This window comes from Ahaetulla prasina, chromosome 5 (assembly GCF_028640845.1).
Source record: "Ahaetulla prasina isolate Xishuangbanna chromosome 5, ASM2864084v1, whole genome shotgun sequence".
In the NCBI taxonomy this organism is placed as follows: domain Eukaryota; kingdom Metazoa; phylum Chordata; class Lepidosauria; order Squamata; family Colubridae; genus Ahaetulla; species Ahaetulla prasina.
In genome coordinates this window covers 87,204,574-87,226,185 of record NC_080543.1, presented here as the reverse complement: position 1 = coordinate 87,226,185, position 21,612 = coordinate 87,204,574, and the positions used below count along the sequence as shown (strand labels likewise).

At 39.6% G+C, this 21,612-nt stretch overlaps 1 protein-coding gene and 1 long non-coding RNA gene across 5 annotated transcripts in view; one reads left to right on the top strand and one right to left on the bottom strand.

Annotated features, from left to right (window-relative positions):
• Positions 1-10,620: 10,620 nt before the first annotated feature.
• On the bottom strand, positions 10,621-18,148 carry LOC131200279 (uncharacterized). The gene is made up of 2 exons (XR_009155568.1): positions 17,993-18,148; positions 10,621-11,041 (listed from the first exon to the last, which is right to left on the bottom strand). It is a non-coding gene; the product is annotated as an uncharacterized LOC131200279 (long non-coding RNA).
• Positions 18,149-18,168: 20 nt separating this feature from the next.
• Positions 18,169-21,612, top strand: part of WWC3 (WWC family member 3) — a 105,557-nt gene continuing 102,113 nt past the window's right edge. For 2 of the 4 annotated variants that reach the window (XM_058186916.1, XM_058186914.1), the window contains exon 1: positions 18,170-18,848. In XM_058186916.1, coding sequence (XP_058042899.1) covers positions 18,577-18,848 — 272 coding nt within the window. In that variant the 5' untranslated portion in view covers positions 18,170-18,576. Of the gene's footprint in view, positions 18,849-21,612 lie in introns of all 4 variants that reach the window. The other 2 variants (XM_058186917.1, XM_058186915.1) reach the window with 2 other exon arrangements.

The following is a 21,612-nucleotide window of genomic DNA, read 5'->3' as shown; positions in this document are numbered from 1 at the left end:
TGGTAAGGAAAAACAGAGGGAACAAAAGAGGAGAAAAGGGGCATCAGTCATCCTTGCCAAAGGATAGGTGAAGAAATGCTAATAGGATGGAAGCCATTTGAATTTTGCGGGTAACCTCATTCCAGAAAGCTGATAATGCTACATGCTTCTGGGATTCCATTACATAGCATTGTTTATCAATGGAAGCCAGAGGTACACCATCTTGCCAGATGGAGTTAGCCAGGCAGATACTATGGGAGAAAGATGGTCCTTCAAATAGCCAAGCCCTATGCCACATAGCAATTAGCAGCTCAAGTCATACCCAAAAGCAAACTAGAAGCCATTAGAAAGATTCAATGTTCTGGCGTCGTTTCTTGGGGAACAGAGAGTCATGGCATACCTAAATAAGTTCATATAGTCCCATATCTCTTGGAAGAAATAAAATTAATAACACATATTTTAGTAATACATTAGTTTTGCTGCCTTTTACACTTTCTGAATGTTATCATTTTTATTTTTTTATAACTATACTTCTAATTGTTTTAAAATTATACTTTGGCCTTTGACATAACAGAAGTAAGTATTTAATAATTTGCTATGTGAAAAACATAGTAATAGCAATAAGTGATCTTTACGATAGTCAAATGTAATGTTTTAATGCAAAATGTATCTTTCATGAATGAGTCATGAAATAAAAATCATGAACACAAATTTATTCAAAGGAAAGTGTTAATTTCCATTTGTATATCTTACATTACAGTAATGTACTGATAAGAAAATTTAAAATGAATATTATTCATAAAATTAGACTCATAAATGAATAATTTTAAGTAACTGAGGAAAATATATATCAATATCTATCTATCTATCTATCTATCTATTTATCTATCTATCTATCTATCTATCTATCTATCTATCTATCTATCTATCTATCTATCTATCTATCTATCTATCTATCTATCTGCCAATTATCTCCAGATTTAAATATTTACATCTATATAGAATTCTGTTGGCTGCTAGAAAGGTCAATGAAGCAATGAATAATAACACTGAATTTGCATTTTACCATTAGAAAGACAATTGTCAGCAATTCAATAGAGAATTTTACTTTCTTCTTCTAAATATTATGTAACACACTTGAAATAATAAACCATCATAACCACAAGGTGGTAGTGTAGGGCAAGTAATTCAAGAATCCAACCTCTACAAAAAATAGCATGTTTTGAGTTTCTGCCATATATAGAGCACCTTAACCTACCAGTCTGAATCCATTAAGTTTGTACATATTTATGATTTTTCTAATGCAATAGTGTTATACTTTAAATCTAAAGGAAAAGGGAAGAAAGCAAGATTCATTTAATAAGAAAGTTAAATGAAATTAAGAAGATATTTATGAACACTTTAAAATGCAATAATATGAATATCTATTACGTTTACTATTCACATATAGTTTTGTGTGTCTGTAAATATTAGATTTTCATATCAATATAGATTTAATTTTATAAACTTGTTTTATGCAAATTTAGATCTTGTATTCTTAGCCATAACAATTAGAATGATTTACAGCAATTTATTGGTTCCTGAAAGTTGTGCATTTCTATTTTACACATATAGTATTTTTTTGTGGGTGGAAATGTTTGTGCGTCTTATAGAGCTAATGTTGCCGAAGCCCCGGCCACCCACCGGTCTCCACCCTTCAGCCTCTGCCTCCAGCAATTTGCCTCCTTGCAGCAAACAGCAAACAGCCTGGTCAGCTTTAGCACAGCCTGATTTAGCACAAGCAGTTGATTGGAGGTTGGATCGGCCTCCCAGAATACCATCGATCAACTGTTCCAGGCTGTGGGGATCTCTGCTGCTCATTGCTGATGTCGCTGGCCATCGCCGCTTCTGCATGCCCTATTTTCAGCCTCCATGTGCACCATTTTCAACTTCTATGTGACCTGTATTTAGCCTGTTCGAGGCAGTGGGGTTTGCCATTGCCTGGAGCGGGCTGAAAATGGGGCACACTGAGGCGGCAATAGGTGGCGACAGCGTACTTTTTTGGTACATTGGACGGATGGCAGTCCAATGTACCAAAAAAGCTACTGTAAAAGACAAACCAGAAATAAAAATTAAAGTAACCAAGGAAATGGTAAGAGAACACCTATCTGATCTTGATGAATATAAATCACCAGGAACTGACAGATTTTATCCCAGAGTTCTGAAGGAGGTGACAGATGTTATCTCAGAACCACTGTACCAAATCTTTCAAAAGTCCTGGAGCATAGGGGAAGTACCTGAGGATTGGGCTGATATGGTTTCCATCTTCAAGAAAGGGGGGTGGAACAGACCTGGAAACTACAGACAAATCCATCTAACATTAATACCTGGAAAGATCCTGGAAAAGATAATAAAAAAACAGATCTGCAAACAACTAGAATCAAATAAAGTTATAACTAGTAGCCAGCACAGGTTTGTTAAAAACAGATCATGCCAAACCAATCATATTTCATTCTTTGATAAAGTCACTAAATTAGTAATGCTGTGGATATAGTACACTTAGATTTCAGTAAGGCATTTGACAAAGTCGACCACAATCTACTTCTTGGTAAGCTAGAAAAATGTGGACATCACCACCAGATGGATTTGTAGCTGGCTGACAAACCGTACTCAATGTGTAGTCCTTAATGCAGGGGTGAAATCTAAAAATGTTCCCTACTGGTTCTGTGGGTGTGGCTTAATTGGTGGGCGTGGCTTGGTGGTCAGATGACTGGGTGGGCGTGGCCAATAACAATAAATAATAAAAATAATAAAAAAGTATAAAAAACAATAAGAGGTACCAAAAACCAACTTTCACACTTTACACACACACAACACAACACAACTGACTCACACACAATGTAAAAGCAGCTGCACTTCACACTTCACACAGCCACAAAAAGCTCAAAAACCAACTTTCACACTTTACACACACACAACTCACTCACTCACACAAACACACACACACACAATGCCACATACAGCTTTCTAAGATTTTGTGTGTTTGTGCAGTTAGAGTGAAACACTACAGAAACACACCAAATCTCAGAAAGCTGCACAAATATTTTATTTTATTATTTTATTTTATTTTATTGTGGACTTCAAATCCCAGAGTTTCTCAGCCAGCAAAGCCAGCCAGTTGATCACCGAGGAAATAGATTAGCTAAGCAATTGATTCTGTCTGGCTGAAAGTGAAACTGCTTTGGGGCTGGAAAAAGAGCCATGCGTTCATCAGTAATCAGGTAAGTGCCTTAGAATCTCTACTCTTACTTGTAGAAAACATGTTTTCTACAAATAAGAGTACAAGTAAGGTTCTGCTGATGAGGAACTCAGGTGAGATCGCCAGAGGAGACTTTAATTTTTTTTTAAAGTATAAAATCTCTCCCGATCTCAGCTGAGGGGCGGGATCCTCAAAGGCTTTTTTTTACTTTTAAAGGCATGTTTCTGCTGAAGCAAAACCGGCTTTTAAAAGTAAAAAAACCCAAACCTCTGCAGATGGTGCGGCTCAGCAGAGGCAGGGGGGTGGGGCCAGGGATTTTTGCTACCGGTCTCCGAACCAGCATCTGCCATCGCTACCGGTCACGCGAGCCGGTCCAATACGGGAGCACTTCACCCCTGCCTTAATGGTTCTACATCCACATGGAAAGAAGTAGCAGTGGGGTGCCACAAGTCTCCTCTTAGGCCAGTACTCTTCAATATCTTTATAAATTACTTAGATGAGGGAATAGAAGGGGAACTCATCAAATTTGCAGATGATACTAAGTTGGCAGGAATAGCCAACACCTCAGAAGACATGATCCAAAAAGATTTTGACAAACTTGAACAATGGGCTTAAATGAATTTTAATGTGGGAAAAGCAAAACTACATTTAGGCAGGAAAAATCAAAGGTAAAAGTACAGATTAGGCAAGACCTAGCTCAAAAACAATAACTGTGAGAGGGACTTTGGAGTCCTAGTGGATAATCATTTGAATATGAGCCAGCAATGTATTTGTGCTGTTTTACAAAACCCCAGTAACACCACACCTGGAATACTTGGAACTGCAGAAAAAACAATTGCTACCAACCTGCCTTCCATTGAGGACCTGTATACTGCACAAGTCAAAAAGAGGGCTGTGAAAATATTTACAGACCCCTCACATCCTGGACATAAACTGTTTCAACTCCTACCCTCAAAACGACACTACAGAGCACTGCACACCAGAACAACTAGACGCAAGAACAGTTTCTTCCCGAACGCAATCACTCTGCTAAACAAATAATTCCCTCAACACTGTCAAACTGTTACTAAATCTGTACTACTATTAATCTTCTCATTGTTCCCATCATCCATCTCCTTCCACTTATGCCTGTATGACTGTAACTTTGTTGCTTGTATCCTTACGATTTATATTGATATTGTTTCCTGATTGCTTATTTGTACCCTATGACTATCATTAAGTGTTGTACCTTAGAATTCTTGATAAAGGTATCTTTTCTTTTATGTACACTGAGAGCATATGCACCAAGACAAATTCCTTGTGTGTCCAATCACATTTGGCCAATAAAAAGTTCTATTCTATTCTATTCTATTCTATTCTTCAACCAATTTTGGTCACCATACTTCAAAAAGATGTTGAGACTTTGGAAAAAGTTCAGAGAAGAGCAACTAAGATAATCAAAGGCCTGGAGACTGAACCATATGAAGAATGGCTGCAGATTTTGGGTCTGGCTAGTCTAAAGAAAAGAAGAATTAGGGGTGCATGATAGCAGTATTTCAGTATTGTAGAGGCTGCCACAAAGAAGAGAGGGTCAAATTGTTCTCCAAAGCACCAGAGGGCAGGACAAGAAACAATGTTTGGAAACCAATCAAAGAGAGAAGCAATCTGGAATTAAGGAGAAACTTCCTAACAGTGAGGACAATTAACCAGTGGAACAGCTTGTCTCTAGAAATTGTGGGCGCTCCATCACTGGAGGTTTTTAAGAAGAGACTGGAGAGTCACTTGTCTGAGATAGTATAGGTTCACCTGCTTGAGCGGGGAGCTGGACTAGAAGACCTCCAAGGTCTTATTCTATTCTATTCTATTCTATTCTATTCTATTCTATTCTATTCTATTCTATTCTATTCTATTCTATTCTATTCTATCCTATCCTACCCAACCCTACCCTACCCTACCCTATCCTATCCTATCCTATCCTATCCTATCCTATCCTATCCTATCCTATCCTATCCTATCCTATCCTATCCTATTCTAGCCTATATCTACTGAACAGGTGAATGAAGACTGAGCTGTCTGTCTGCTTGTCTGTCTGCTTGTCTGCCTGCCTGCCTGTCTGTCTGTCTATCTGGCTGCTCAGGGAATAAAAAATAGAAAACTAGTACAGGTATTCCTTGACTTATGACCACAATTGAACCCATAATTTATGTTGTTAAATGAAGCAGTTAAATGAATTTTGCCCCATTTTACAACCTTTCTTGCCACAGTTGTTAAATGAATCACTGCAGTTGTTTGTTAAGTGAATCTGACTTCTCCATTGACTTTGCTTATCAGAAGGTTGCAAAAGGTGACCAGATAACTCTGGGACACAATAACCGTCATAAATATGAACCAGTTGCCAAGTGTCTGAATTTTGATCACATGACCATGGGGATGCTGCAATGTTCATAAGTGTAAAAAATAGTTATAAGTCACTTTTTTCAGTTCCATTGTAACCCTAACCCTAACCCTAAATGAACTGCTGTACAGTACACTGAAGATTAGCTCAAGGTGTCTTGTGTGTTCCTTTTAAACAGAAAAGTGGTATCTTAAGCAAACAAAAATTAAAAGATGACAGAGGCTGATTGCTGTATTTTGTGAAGTGTCTTTTAATTATATCCTACATAGGTTCCATGGTAGGAACAAAAACGGATGGTTTCTTTCTGCATGTTGCTACAATAACTATGAAATCCAGACTATCAGAGAAAATTCAACATCTTGCTAGTCATAATGTGGTTGCTTTGGTTTGTCTATAATCTAAAAAAAAAACACATTCAAGTGTATAAATTATGGTTCATTACCAAACTCTGCCTGGGAATTAGACCATGACAGTATGTTTAATGTGTAATTTTTTATTGCCATATGCCACGGATGTCAAACTCATGCCATCACATTCCCATCCTGTGACCTTTCGTGACTTTTTTCCCCTTTGCAAAGCTGGGGTGGGCAGGGCCTGTGCGTGCTGCCAATTTGTCACCCCTGCCATATACGAATGAAGCCAATACAAAAACTTTTTATATCATAAATTCTAGGTGGCTATAATAACAGTGGTGATTAAATGTGACTAAAAACTGCTAAGTCATTGATTGTCCTTACCACCCATCTATAAAGGTTTCCATATATTTTGTTTCCTCTCTTATATTTCATTCTTTTTACCCCCTCTTTCATGGAGAAGCCATGTGTTTTAACTTTATAAACAATACTGGTTCTTGAAGATCTAGACAAGTGTTTGAAAGCTTTTTTATGAGGGTTGAGGAGAGGGGAGGAAAAAGGAAATTCCATCGTATCAATATCCTAGTATGTCAACTGTAAACAAAAGTGAGTATGTTATAAATAAAAGAAAAATTAAACTATATTCATCTAAAAGGAGGGATTCCTTTTTAGAACTGGGAGATGTATGAAGACAAGAGAAACTTATGAAGGCCATACTAGTTTCTTGAATTGTTATAGCAAAATTTACCAACTAGACTGGTTTTTCCACATGTGAAATTTATATTGTTGTTTTAGAAAAATGAATAGATACTGCAATGTAGTAATTTGGCATGTTACGACAAGTTTTAGACTTGAAAATGCCTGATGTTAAATATTGTTTATATTATGGAAAATCCTCTTATTAGTTCAACTATCCATGCAGGTATTTTTGGGGGGGAGGAGAGAAGAAAAGAAACACAGGTGTACAAATAATATAATTGTTATACGAACTTTGAGATTGTCTTGTTAATCAGTAATGTGAATTTGGTTTAGTAATATCTAGCCCATTGTGAGAATGACAGCTCGACATTTTGTGGATGTTTCCAAATAGTTTTCTTGGCAACAATATGGAAGCAATTTGATACTGCCTTCTGGGATTTTTTTTCAGCTTTCCAAACTAACCAGATTGTTTTGATCTTGCTTAGCTTTTGAGCTCAGAGAAGGTTAATTAGGTGCTACCATTTTGCCAGGCAATTTTGTCTCAGAAGGAGCAATATTAAATTACCAGGATGGTAGAAAATAAAGGTAACTTAGTTTTGAGAACAAGTATGTATACATCTTTAATATATTAATTACAATGTTTCCATGTTGATTTACATTTCACATATAAACACAGGAAAGCTTCGAAAGACAGTTACATGTCTGATTTTTCAGCTACATTGTTATTTCTCTTTGAACAGCACACATTTAGTCCTTTGTATACACTCTATGTAAAATACTATTATCTTGATATTAATCAAGAAATAGTACAATATTTACCAATAAAAAAATTTGGAGGGAGCGGAGCCTGATATTTATTGTATTGTATGGAGCTTATTCACATGAATAACTGAGGAACAGCTCATGATTTAATTAGGGCATCCATTGGAACCCTGACAATACCATTGTATCTTTCTCATCTCACGGTCTGTTTTCAAGAGAAATGATTAAGTAATTAACAAAAGAAAGATGACTATACATGAGTCATGTGTAATATAATATGAAAACTAGTGCTAAATTTACAAATTTCCCGAATTTACAGCTATAACTGTAAAAACCCTCTTATAATCTCAACACATTAGAGATTCCTAATAAAAAAAGAAAAGGATCAGACGAATTACATCAAGTGTTAAAAGATCACCTGCTAACATGATCTACTCTACCTTCATGTTTCATTTATTTAAACTTTCCTTTTATCAGTGAGATGATTGATATGGGAAAAGGCACTTCTTTAGATATCCAGATATCAAGCCATTTCTTCTTTGAAATTCAAGACCTGCACTTTGACTTTGGTCTCAAAATGCTATTTTTAACAGAATTAAAGGTCTTTAACAGAACTGGAAATAATTTTAGATATTTTTTACCCACACACATATACTTCTTAATAGTTGGGAATAGTATTATAACTTGATAAAATCCTGTTTATATTAAGAAAATGGTTATTTGACATATATTAATGCAAAATGTGAAATATGAATTAATCTTTTTCCATCATTTGACAAATATGAAGAACTTTTTTGAAATGAAGCATGCTCATCATTTATGGGCCTACAAGGTACAATATGGACAACAATGATCTTACACACACACACATAAGGCTTTTTGGAAAACATTTGACAAATTGTTCAAATCATGGTATTCTAAACACAATACACTAAACCAGTGGTCTGCAACCTTAAACACTCAAAGAGCCATTTGGACCCATTTCCCATAGAAAAGAAAACATTGGGAGCCACAAAATCTAGGTGGGTGTGGCCAACTTGACATCACTCCCACCCAGTCACATGACTGTCTGTCTGTCTGTCTCTTCTCTTTCCCTCTCTGTCTCTTTCTTTCCCTCCCTCTCTTTCTTTCTCTTTCCCTCTCTCTCCCCCTCTCTATTTCTCTCTTTCTCCCCTCTTTCTCTTTCCCTCCCCCCTCTATTTCTTTCTCTATATATCTTTCATTCTCTCTCTATGTCTCTCTCTTTTCTTTTTCTTTCTCTCCCTCCCCCCTCCCTCCCTCTCCCCCATTCCCCACCCCCATTTCCCAACCCACACATCCAAGGAATAACTGTAAGGAAATTCGGCTACATTCTGTCTGTCTCTGGAAAGATACAAAAATAAATCCTGCATTGCAAAAGGAGTGACTGTCAGACTGTTACATCACAGCGCCATGAAGCTGCTGCCTTAGATTGCCGCACACCAGGGGTGACATGCTATCAGTTCAGGGGAACCAGTAGCGGAGATTGGGGCTGGTTTGCCAAAGTGGTAGCAATCCCTGGCTGGCCATGTCCCTGAACCGGTCCACAGCCTGCAGCCCTGCCATGCTTCCCTGCCTTCCACACGGCATTTCTGTGGCCAGCTTGTGAAGGCAGGCAAGTGGAAGGCCATGTCGAAGTCAGGTAAGCATGGCAGGGCTGTAGGGAAGAGAGATAGCAGCCTACTCCCTTCCCTGCAGCCCTGCCATGCTTGCCGGCCTTCCACACGGCATTTCTGTGGCCAGCTTGTGAAGGCAGGCAAGTGGAAGGCCATGTCGAAGTCAGGTAAGCATGGCAGGGCTGTAGGGAAGAGAGATAGCAGCCTACTCCCTTCCCTGCAGCCCTGCCATGCTTGCCGGCCTTCCACGCTGCCAAACTCATTGTTGGAAGCGTCAGCGATCTAAGGAAATGTCTTCCAGCTTTTCAAAATCAACTTTAAGAGCGCCGAGAAGCCGACAGCAAAAGTAGCAGCAGCGGAGGCGATGGGGCATGTGTGTGTGTGTGTGTGTGTGTGTGTCCCTCTGCAGTCCTTCTCTCCCAGATGACAGCCAGGGCTTTGCCACCTCCTGAGTGTCTGACTCCAAGTCCTTGCAGAGGGACACACACATAAACGCCTGTCACCCCTGCTTCCACTAATTTTGCTGTTGCCATCTCGGTGCTCTTAAAGTTGATCTTGAAGAGCTGGAAGATGTTTCCTAAGATCAACACAAAACTCATTCTTGGGAGCATCAGCAATCTAAGGAAACGTCTTCCTACACCTTCTCCTTCCCATTCCCCCCCTTGTTTTTCCATTTCTGTGCCTGGATTTTGCTTCTTACACCTTCTCCTCCCCATTCCCTCCTCCTCATTTTTCCATTTCTGTGCCTGGACTCTGCTTCTGCAAAAGAAAGCTCTGATGTTCGCTTGGGTAGCGGAAAGAAACTCAAAGCGGTGGTGCTTCAAAATGTGCAGCTCTTGGCTCTAACAGTGAGTTGGCCACGCCCACCCAGTCACATGACCACAAAGCCACACCCATCAAGCCATGCTCACAGAACCGGTAGCAAACATTTTTACATTTCACCCCTGCTGCATGTACTTCAGAGAAGCACCATCCCAAGCAGCAGCATACTCACACACAGCATACACATCCTGCAACTCAGTCCAAAGTGGCCAGAAAATATAGTCCCTGGGTGCCCCCAAAGATGCTTGGCAGGCAAAGTATGGGATGACACCCCCCATCACCAAGGCAGCATCCGCTGAATTGCAAAACTGGGCAAAGGTGGAGAGAGGGGAGCAGATGGAGCTGAATCTGTCTCTCTCTCTGTCCCTCTCTCGCTGCCCGACTGCAGCAGGAAATGGCGGGGGACTACTTCTGGTTGGTTGATGCTGGACGTGCGAATTGCTCTCTGCCCCAAGACACTGGCCCACCCCACGCTGCTGTTACCAGGGGCAACTGGAGAGAATCACATTGTGGCTCCGCATGGGCTCCAGGAGGAGGGGGGACCCTGTCTCCCACATTGTGAAGCGCACTAACTTTCACTGTGCTCTGCATGGTGGGCAGACAATGGAGCAGGAGGCAGCAGCAGTGTCAGGAGCCGCAGAAGAGGGCTGAATGAACCGCATGCGGCTCCAGAGCCGCGGGTTGCCAATACCCACACTAAACCATTCACACCTTGAAAACAATGCCATAATTATCAAAGTCAATGGATTTGATCAAATAAACAGATCAAAATAAATTTATTTAACACAATTAAGAAATTTAGATTGGGGAATGATATAAATGTACAATATTTCATTTGCAAAAAGCATTTTAAAACTACAGTAACTTGTGACATTATGATTAGTAAACTAGTTAAGTATATACCATATGACGTGACAAATGGATACAGAGTTGGCTTCAAATCACGTTTGTCAACAGTTTCTCATCAAAGTGGTGATGTATTAAATGTTATTTTGTAAGATTCAACCCCTTCAACATTTTCATTAATTACATTGATATAGAAGAAATATTTAATGGAGTTACAGATCACAGAGTCATTAGAGATGTAAAATGAAATGTCTTCTAATTTCTTCAATGAACATCTACATTCTTCTGCATGGCTTAAACAGCATTCTTTGTCCAGAATTATTGATCTGTGCTCCTGAAATTACAACATGTAATCAAAAGATGTAATTCATAACACATACATTCTGCTCAAACTATACTGCTATGTGTAGAAATTAGTCACAAATATATCTATAGTTTAAAAATTAGAATTATATGAAATATAAAAATGCAACAGATTTTACAGTCACGTGAAAAAATAAGAATATCCCATATAAAGTTTCTTTTTTAACATATGTAGACAAATCATTATTTAATATTCATTCAAACACTATATACGCAGTCCTCATTTAGCAACTATTGCCAGCAAGTCAATCATTAAATAAAGTGGTGGCTATATGAAATTTCAGCTATACTTAGGAATCTTACTCAGCTTCCCTTTGCTTTATAGAACCACAGGAGTTGTAAATGTGAGGATTGGTCATAAAGTTGTTTTTTCATCACCACTGAAATGGTGAACAGTTGCTAAATAAGGCAGTTGCTAAACAAGGATTGCCTGTATAAAGATATATTTAATGTAATTAAATAAAATACATATACATATAATATATTTAATGCAATTAAATAAAAAACCCTTCTCGTTATCAATAGAGGCTTCCTGTAAAATTCATGTATACTTAAGAAAGGGGAAAAAATAAGCCAAACTTCCTGTCCACAATTTTCCTGGCTCTAATACTGTTTGAAGTTTCCTGCATTATTACTTATATGAGAAAAAGTGTGAAAGTCTGGGAAAATGCATTTTGCCTTAAAATGTCCCAGGAAAGGGAAGAGAGTTGGAGATCATCCTTAGATCTATACTGTATTAGACTAGACTAGACTAGACTAGACTAGATTAGATTACACTAGTCTCTCTCTCTCTCTCTCTCTATCACACACACACACATTTGGAATCACATTTTAAAAAAAAGTTCTGATATCCAATACTTTAACTGTCAAGCAATTATTTGTGTACTACTGAATTAGGAGCAATTACAGTATGCAATTGTTTACATTTATGCAACTTATAACTCTATACTTAAATAAATATCGTGAAGAATAAATAACCTTTTCTGGCTGTCTAAAAATACTTTATTACTTTTTCACCCTCAGAAAAACAAATTCAGCCTAATTTCTTTAGCAAAGGACACGATTGTTAAAGAACTGGCTCCACTCTAAAACCAGTTATTAAGACAAGAGAAAGGATTACCAGTAAATCCACTATGCATTTAACCAAACTGCTTTTCCAAAAAGGAACAACCAATGAACCTTCAAGAAATAAAAGTGAGAGCAGCTTCTGTAGCAATTTCATTGCTAGGCACCAATTTAAAATACCGTAAATTCCACTGGACTGACTGATAGCTAACTATGCTGAAAATGTAATATAAGATGTTTCTGCCTCAGCAGTAAAGAATATTCTAACTGAGCTTATAAGAACTGAAGTTGTGACTTTTGCATGTTCCACACACAGTTCCATGTTCAGATCGTTGACATATTTCTTTTACCTTCAGTATATTTGAAGCGCACCACACCTTAAACCAGTTGGACTTGTTAGCAGCACTCTTCCCATGTGACTTATACAGGGTAGACCTTCGATTAGGAGGGTGCCAATATTTTGTTCCCCCTTCATGGATTACTGTCTTGTCATGCAAAGGAGTTTGTGTAGCTCAATGACGCTATGAGTTTGTGCAGGGATACTCAAGACGGACAAGTCATAGCAGAGAGTTCTGACAAAATGTGATCCACTGGAGAAGGAAATGTACTCTGCATATCCACTCCAGTATCTTTGTCATGAAAACCCCATGGACAGCATCCAAAGGCAAAAAAGATATGATGCCAGAAGATGAGCCCTTCAGGTCAGAAGATGTCCAATATGCTACTGGGGAAGAGCAGAGGGCTAGTACTAATAGTGCCAGAAAAAGTGAAGTGACTGAGCCAAAGCAGAAAGGATGCTCAGCTGTGGATGCATCTGGTGGTGAAAGGAAAGTCCGATGCTGTAAAGATCTAATCTCCATAGGAACCTGGAATGTAAGATCCATGAATCAAGGCAAGTTGGAAGTGGTCAAAGAAGAGATGACAAGACTGAACATTGACATCTTAGGAATCAGCGAACTAAAATGGACAGGAATAAATGAATTTAATCCAGATGACCATCAGGTATACTACTGCAGGCAAGAATCCCTTGAAAAATGGAGTACCTTTCATAGTCAATAAAAGAGTAGGAAAAGCAATACTGGGATACAATCCCCAAAATTACAGAATGATCTCAGTTTGAATCCAAGGCAAACTATTCAATATCACAGTAGTCCAGGTCTATGCCCCAACCATTGGTGCTGAAGAGGATGAAACTGACCGGTTCTATGAAGTCCTACAGCATCTTATAGAATTAACACCAAAAAATGATGTCCTTATCATCATGGGGGATTGGAATGCTAAAGTAGAAAGCCAAAAGATAACCGGAATAACAGGCAAGTTTGGCCTGGGAGTACAAAATGAAGCAGGGCACAGGCTGATAGAATTCTGTCAAGATAATACGATGGTCATAGGAAACACTCTTTTCCAACAACCCAAGAGATGACTCTACACATGGACATCACCAGACGATCACCACAGAAATCAGACTGACTACGTGCTCTGCAGCCAAATATGGAGAAGCTTTATAAAGTCAGTAAAAACAAGACCAGGAGCTGACTGTGGCTCAGCTCATGAGCTTCTCATTGCAAAATTTAGGCTTAAATTGAATAAAGTAGGGAAAAGCACTAGGCCACTTAGGTATGAACTAAATAATATCCCTGATGGATTAGAAATTAGAAATCAGACCCAGGAGCATATAAAGAGATTGTATAATGTGTTGCTTGAAATAGATTCAGAAAAGGATTTGGTAAAATGGGCACAGAATATTCAGGAACCAATAATGTTGGAAACATGGGAGAAAATCTGGGTTAGAAATGTTAAGTTTACACAAGCACAGGAGTTAAGGGAAAATTTTTATAAGATGTTTTATAGATGGCACTTAGATCCTAAAAAATTATCATGTATGTATCCTGATATCCAAATGAAATGTTGGAGATGTGACTGTGATGACGCTACATATTTTCATATTTGGTGGACTTGTAAGAAAATTAAGGCCTTTTGGATAAGAATATGGTGGATTATTCAAAATGTCCTGAAGAAGAAGATAAAGTTCCTGATACAATTTTTCCTTTTGGGAATTATAACGGATTGTACAGTGACTGAGATTAAATTGATTTTGAACTTAATAACAGCAGCAAAGCTGGTGATTGGACAATATTGGAAGAAAAAAGAGTTACCTACAATAGAAGAATGGATATTGAAAGTTCCTAACTTGGCTGAGATGGCTAAAATCTCAGCTTTTTTGAAAGACAATACGCAGGAAAGATATTTAATTGAATGGAAAAAATGGATTGATTATTTACAAAACAGATATCAGATTAAGAAATATCAGATTGCCTTTGAATAATTAGGAAGTATTATTTTATATGGGGGGGGTTAGGAAATGAAAAGATTTGGATGAGGTTAATTGGATTAGAAGGGAAAATTTTACTCTCTGTTTGGTTTATGTATAACAATACCTTGTGATTGACCCGGGAAGCTGGGGGGGAGGAGGGAGGGGGGAAGGAGGTTTTGTGGGGGGAGGGGGGGAAAAGGGGGGAAATGTTTTTTCTTTTTAAAACTTTTTCAATTTTAAAAAAAATATCCCTGATGGATATACAGTAGAGGTGACAAATAGATTTAAGGAATTAGATCTGATAGACTGAGGGCCTGAAGAACTATGGATGGTTTGCAACATTGTACAAGAGGTAGCAACTAAAACCCATCCCAAAGAAAAAGAAACGAAAGAAAAAAAGCAAAATGGCTGTCTGAAGAAGCTCTGCAATTAGCTGAGGAAAGAAAGGAAGCGAAAGGTAAGGGAGAAAGAGAAAGATACACCCAACTGAATGCAGAATTTCAGAAAATAGCTAGAAGAGATAAGAATGCCTTTTTAAATGAACAGTGCAAAGAAATAGAAGAAAACAATAGAATAGGAAAGACCAGACATCTCTTCAGAAAATTGGAGATATGAAGGGAACATTTCATGCAAAGATGGGCATGATAAAGGACCAAAATGGAAGAAGATATTAAGAAGAGATGGCAAAATTACACAGAAGAACTATACAAGAATAAATTTAACGTCCCTGATAACCACGATGGGGTGGTCACTGACCTCAAGCCAGACATCCTAGAATGTGAAGTCAAATGGGCCTTAGGAAATCTGAGCAACAACAAAGCTAGCTGAGCTATTCAAAATCTTAAAAGACGATGCAGTAAAAGTGCTACACTCAATTTGCCAGCAAATTTGGAAAACTCAACAGTGGCCACAGGATTGGAAAAAGTCAGTTTATATTCCAATTCCAAAAAAAGCTAAAGAATGTTCAAACTATCGCACCATTGCACTCATTTCACATGCTAGTAAAGTTATGCTTAAAATCCTACAAGCTAGGCTCCAGCAGTATGTGGATTGAGAACACCAGAAGCACAGGCAGGATTTCAAAGAGGCAGAGGAACTAGAGATCAAATTGCCAAAATAAGCTGGATCATGGAGAAAGCTAGGGAGCTCCAGAAAAACATCTACTTCTGCTTCATTGACTATGCTAAAGCCTTTTATTGTGTGGATCACAACAAATTGTGGCAAGTTCTTAAAGACATGGGAGTACCAGACCATCTTTATTTTTATCTTTATGCCGTCTTCTATCTCCCAGCGTCCGGTGCGTTCCCACAGAGAGGGACTCCTCAGGGTGCCGTCAGCCAAACAGTGTCGACTGGTGGCCCCCAGGGGGAGGGCCTTCTCTGTGGGGGCTCCTACCCTGTGGAACGAGCTTCCCCTTGGGCTTCGACAATTACCTAACCTTAGGACCTTTTGCCACGAACTTAAAACCTATTTATTTCGTATGGCTGGACTGGCCTGATTTTAAATTTTAATTGAATTTAATGGGTTTTAAATTTATGTAATTTTATAGGGTGTATGTTATTTTAATTTTCCTGGCTAATTTAATAAGTTTCTTAAGGGTTGTTTTAATATTGTGTATGTTTCTGTTTGTATTTTACTTGCCTGTTCACCGCCCTGAGTCCTTCAGGAGAAGGGCGGTATACAAATTAAAATATTATTATTATTATTATTATTATTATTATTATTATTATTATTATTATTATTATTATTATTATTATTATTATTATTAATTTGTCTCTTGAGAAACCTATATGCGGGTCAAGAAGCAATAGTGAGAACTGGACACTGATTGATTTAAAATTGGGAAAGGAGTCCGGCAAGGCTGAATACTGTCGCTTTGCCTATTTAGAATAGAATATAATTTTTTATTGGCCAAGTGTGATTGGACACACAAGGAATTTGTCTTGGTGCATATGCTCTCAGTGTACATAAAGGAAAAGATACCTTCATCAAGGTACAACACAACACTTAGTGATGGTCATAAGGGTACAAATTTAACACTTAATGATACAACACTTAATGATAATCATAGAGTACAATAAGCAATCAGGAAACAATCAATATCAATATAAATCATAAGGATTACCAGTAACAAAGTTACAGTCATAACTGGAAGGAGATGGGTGATGGGAACGATGAGAAGATTAATAGTGCAGATTTAGTACATAGTTTGACAGTGTTGAGAGAATTATTTGTTTAGCAGAGTGATGGCATTCAGGAAAAAATTATTCTTGTGTCTAGTTTTTCTGGTGTGCAGTGCTCTATAGCATTGTTTTGAGGGTAGGAGTTGAAACAGTTTGTGTCCAGGATGTGAGGGATCTGTAAATATTTTCATGGCCCTCTTCTTGATTTGTGCAGTATACAGGTCCTCAATGGAAGGCAGATTGGTAGCAACTATTTTTTCTGCAGTTCTTAACTTACATGCAGAGCACATCATGAGAAAGGTGGGGCTAGATGAATCAAAAGTTGGAATTAAGATTGCAGGGAGAAACATCAACAACCTCAGATATGCAGATGATACCACTCTCATGGCAGAAAGCGAAGAGGAACTAAATGATTAGTCTTGATGTGGGTGAAGAAGGAGAGTGCAAAAGTTGGCTTGAAATTCAACATTAAGAAAACTAAGATCATGGTATCCGGCCCTCTCAATTCCTGGCAAATAGATGGGGAAGAAACGGAGGTAGTGACAGATTTTATTTTCCTGGGCTCCAAGATCACCACAGATGGGGACTGCAGCCAAGAAATTAAAAGACGTTTGCTCCTGGGGAGGAAAGCTATGGCAAATCTAGACAGCATACTAAAAAGCAGTCATCACCCTGCCAACAAAAGTGCATATAGTCAAAGCTATGGTTTTCCCAGTTGCAATGTATGGCTGTGAAGGCTGGACCATAAGAAAGGCTGAGCGCCAAAAAATTGAGGCCTTTGAACTCTGGTGCTGGAGAAGACTCCTGCGAGTCCCTTGGACTGCAAGGCGAACAAACAAGTCAGTCCTAGAGGAGATCAACCCTGACTGCTCTTTAGAAGGCCAGATCCTGAAGATGAAACTGAAATACTTTGGCCACCTAATGAGAAAGAAGGACTCACTGGAGAAGAGCCTAATGCTGGGAAAGATTGAGGGCAAAAGAAGAAGAGGATGACAGAGAACGAGGTGGCTGGATGGAGTCACTGAAGCAGTAGGCATGAGTTTAAATGGACTCCAGAGGATGGTAGAGGACAGGAAGGCTGGAGGAACGTTGTCCATGGGGTCGCGATGGGTCAGTTACGACTTCGCAAGTAACAACATCAAATACTTTGTTCGGTTCAGAAATGTATCCCCGTTTGCAACACACAGTCAGGAAAGCGGGTTATTTAACAACCGCTCCGCTTTTCCTTTGTCCTGAAAGGAAACTCGGAATCTCTCATTTTTTAAAAAGTCCCGTCTGTCACTCATCGCTGCGGTCTCAAGGCCGAAGTTAGGAGAGACTCGAGCAAAGTTTTCATTTCCCTCCCAGCCCCACATCTTACTTTTTCTTTCCGAGGGAGCCTCCCCAGCCCGCCGGCTTGTCCGGGAAACCCAGACGGCTTCCAAGCGGGCCTCCCGAAGCTGCAGCCTCAGCCTCAGCAGCAGAAGGGCGGAGTGGAGGCGGACAGGCGGGGGCGGTGTGTTCTCGGGCAAAAGGGAGGGAGCGAAGGAAGATGGCGGGGCGGGCGCCGGCAGGATGGGAGCCGACGAGACTGAGAAACTGAGCCGCTAGGGGAGGCCGGTGGCGGAGGCAGGAAGGAAGGAAGGGCGGGAAGCTTGCGGTGGCCTCTGCTTCCTCGGACGGGGCCAGGGCCGCTTTGAAGGGACAGCTGAGGCAGCGGCGGCTGGGCTGGTCCCGGGGTCCAGGCGGAGGCGGGAGGCCGAGAGAATGGTGAATCCGGAGCGGCGGCGGCGCTGCTGCAGCCGGAGCTGCCCGCTTGTGGCCTCACGCGGCTGGGCCGCGCGCTAGTCAGGACTGGAGGCGGCGGCGGCGGCGCGGAGCACTCGAAGCCCCGCGGCCGAAGAGCGGCTGCTGGAGGGAGAGCGCTTGCCGCCGAGGCTGCGGCCCGGGAGCGCCGGCGGAGCCATGCCGTGGCTCAGCGGAGGACGGAGACGGCGGCGGCAGCAACAGCAGCAGCAACAGGCGGCGGCGGCGGCGCCCGGAGGACCAGGGACGGGGCCGCCTCCTGTCGTGCCCTCTGCAGCGATCGGAGGTGGCGGCGGCAGTGGGCCGCGAGGCCGGGAGAGCTCGGAATTGCCTTTGCCCGCTGGTTGGGAGGAGGCGAGGGACTTCGACGGACGCGTCTTTTACATCGATCACAACACCCGGCAGACTTCGTGGATCGACCCCAGGGACAGGTCAGAAAGGCTGGGGAAAAGGCTCCCCCTTGAAGCCCAAGCCATTGGCGTCCTTGGCGCCCATTCTTCTTTCGCCCTCCCTTTCCTTCCCGGAGCCCCGAGTCCTGACCCTGCCCTCGATTCACACAGCGGGGCCTGTGATATTGGTAGGGAGGAAGGAAAGGTTCCAGCATCTCGGGCCTGGAGTCCGATATCCCCGCTCTGCCTTCTCAAAAGAGCCTGAATCCCTGTTTTATGTTGAGAAAGGAGAGATCGGTCTGGCTCTCAGAGAAGTTAACTTTAGAAATAACTTCTTTGAAAGCCTAAATTATTCGTGTACGATCGTTTCCGCAAGCTTTGTAGTACGGGACGAACATCTCCAAATCCTGGATATGAAAACTCCATTTTGTTCTCCATCGCTCTTTTTAACTTGAATGAGATTGCCAGTTCTTTATTCAAAGTTAGTACAGCAAGATTTGCTTTTCAACTGCAGTTTTTTAAATAGATCTGAAGTAAGAGCAGATATGTCCATGTATTGCTTTCTAGGACAACACCTCTTAATTTTGCTGACTAGAAAGCAGTTCTGCCTTTTGTTATCAATATCCCAGTGACATTGGCAATGTATTGCTTTACATAGTAGAAAAAAAGATTTCTCTCTGGTGTTTTAATTATTTTTCTCCGGAAAATATTTTTAAAAGATCCATGTCAAATATTGTAAACTTAACATGAACTCTGAAATATTGTTAAATAATTCTAGGTGTTCTCTTAAAACTGTATTAGCCACATGTCTGTGTGCTCTATCACTGCAGAATTATTGTAATAATGAATCAGGATGATATCTGAAATAATATAGCAGATTGTTTATGGAGAATTTTGTTTTTTTAAACTTTAAACAAATAAATGTACAAACCTCATGTTCGGGTACTAATTTTGTCCATACACAGAAAAGGAGTTGGTTCAGTTAAGTGTACTGTGTAAACTTAGGTATCATTTGTAGCTAGGACTTTTGTAGCTGGGTCTACTGAATCTGAATCAATGACCAAGAAACCCAAAATGTTTTTTTTTGTATTTGTTAACTTTTCATTTATTGGTTTTGTATGTCAGAAAGCTGTATATCTTTTTAAGAGCCACTGATAAATACTGAATATGAATCTAGGTATTTAAGTTCCAAGTGACAGTTTGGTGTGGTGGTTAAGGCATCAAACTACAAAAGGTAGAAACTAGGAGATTGTGAGTTCTACTGCCTGAGGCACAAGTCAGCTGGGTTATCTTGAACCAGGCACTTTCTCTCAGCCCAATGGCAAGACACTTCTAAAAATCTTGTCAAGAAAACTGCAGGAACTTGTCCAGGCAGTCTGAGAATTGAACACAATTGAACAGAAGAAAAAAAAATTGAAGCTGCAGAGCAGCTTTCCCCCCCTAATTAATTGTAATTACTTGGATTTCCACATCTAACTATGCATCAGACTATTTTAGTATTAATAGGACAATACTATATTAACATACTCCACACATACTTTCTATATTAAGGAAATACTGCATAAATTATATTACAATTTTAATATTACCATAATTTCACTGAGCAGTGAAATTATCCATTATTTATATTGACAGTTTTGTCATACTAATCTTGAAAATGCAAATGCAATTAATAACAATGGTTAGAAAATTTTCTGGCAAATCATAGGTGAATTTTTAAAGATTCAAGAGCATAACTTTTGTGTTAAATACTTTGTTTTTCACTGGTGCTTTGGAGAATATCCCTAGCTGTCACTAGGAATTCTAAGTAGTTACTGTGCAGAGTGTCTGGAGATTCTCAGTCATCCAGGTCATGGTTGTCCCAAAGGGGTTGTTTCAAGAGGCAACTGAACTTTCTTGTTTTTCTTTGAAGACGTTTTGCTTCTTATCCAAGAAGCTTCTTGAATACATTACTTGGGACATTACAATGTAGGGATGAAGTTATAGTTCCTGTAGAGTAAGGCACAGGAATATTTATTGTGCTTTCAGGGACCATGTGAAATTGACTGTAAGCTGAGATTGCATAGGTACATTTAATATAGAAATCTTTTCTGGAAAGGCTTTGTAAGGTTTATTATGGTTGTATTCTGCTCCAGGCTGGTATTCTTTATGCCTACAATAGTATTGCTGGTTGAAAATCATAAAAACTATAATCCTTGTATCTATAAATGACACCAGAGTGAGAAAAGCTATAATGTCTGATCAAAGTGAGAAATGTAGTAAATCATCTATATGTACCTTTGGAAATGTTTATTGAGCATTAATACTATTAAATTTGCTTGACTGTAGTTTAGAAATTAATTTGGCTGAGTGGTCTTTACAGCAATCCCACCATCACATTACCATTGGATTAATGTTAAGCTTGGCTAGATATTCCTGGCTTCAGTCTCCTTTTTTCAATCAATAGAAACAACCTTATTTCTGATGCACACCAGGATTGAAAAACAGTTGGTGTTAAGGATTTAATAAAAGTCCAAGGTCTATAGTTACTACAATAGTCCTTGGCAGATTCTTAGTCCTAAACATGTAGTTTATGCCAAGAATGTGATTAGGGTAAGCAGGGTCTTTTAAAGGAAATTGTGTATGCCATTTCTATGCCTAATTTATATTTTGGCTTATATCAATATATTTGGCTGCTAAGCCAGAGGGCAAAATTTGATTGCTGGGTTGAGAATGGATGTGGTATTTGAGATGTAGCAACTTGGATTCATCTTTCTTTCTCTCTCTTTAAAAGGATGGGAAATAAATATCAGGACTACTACTTTCA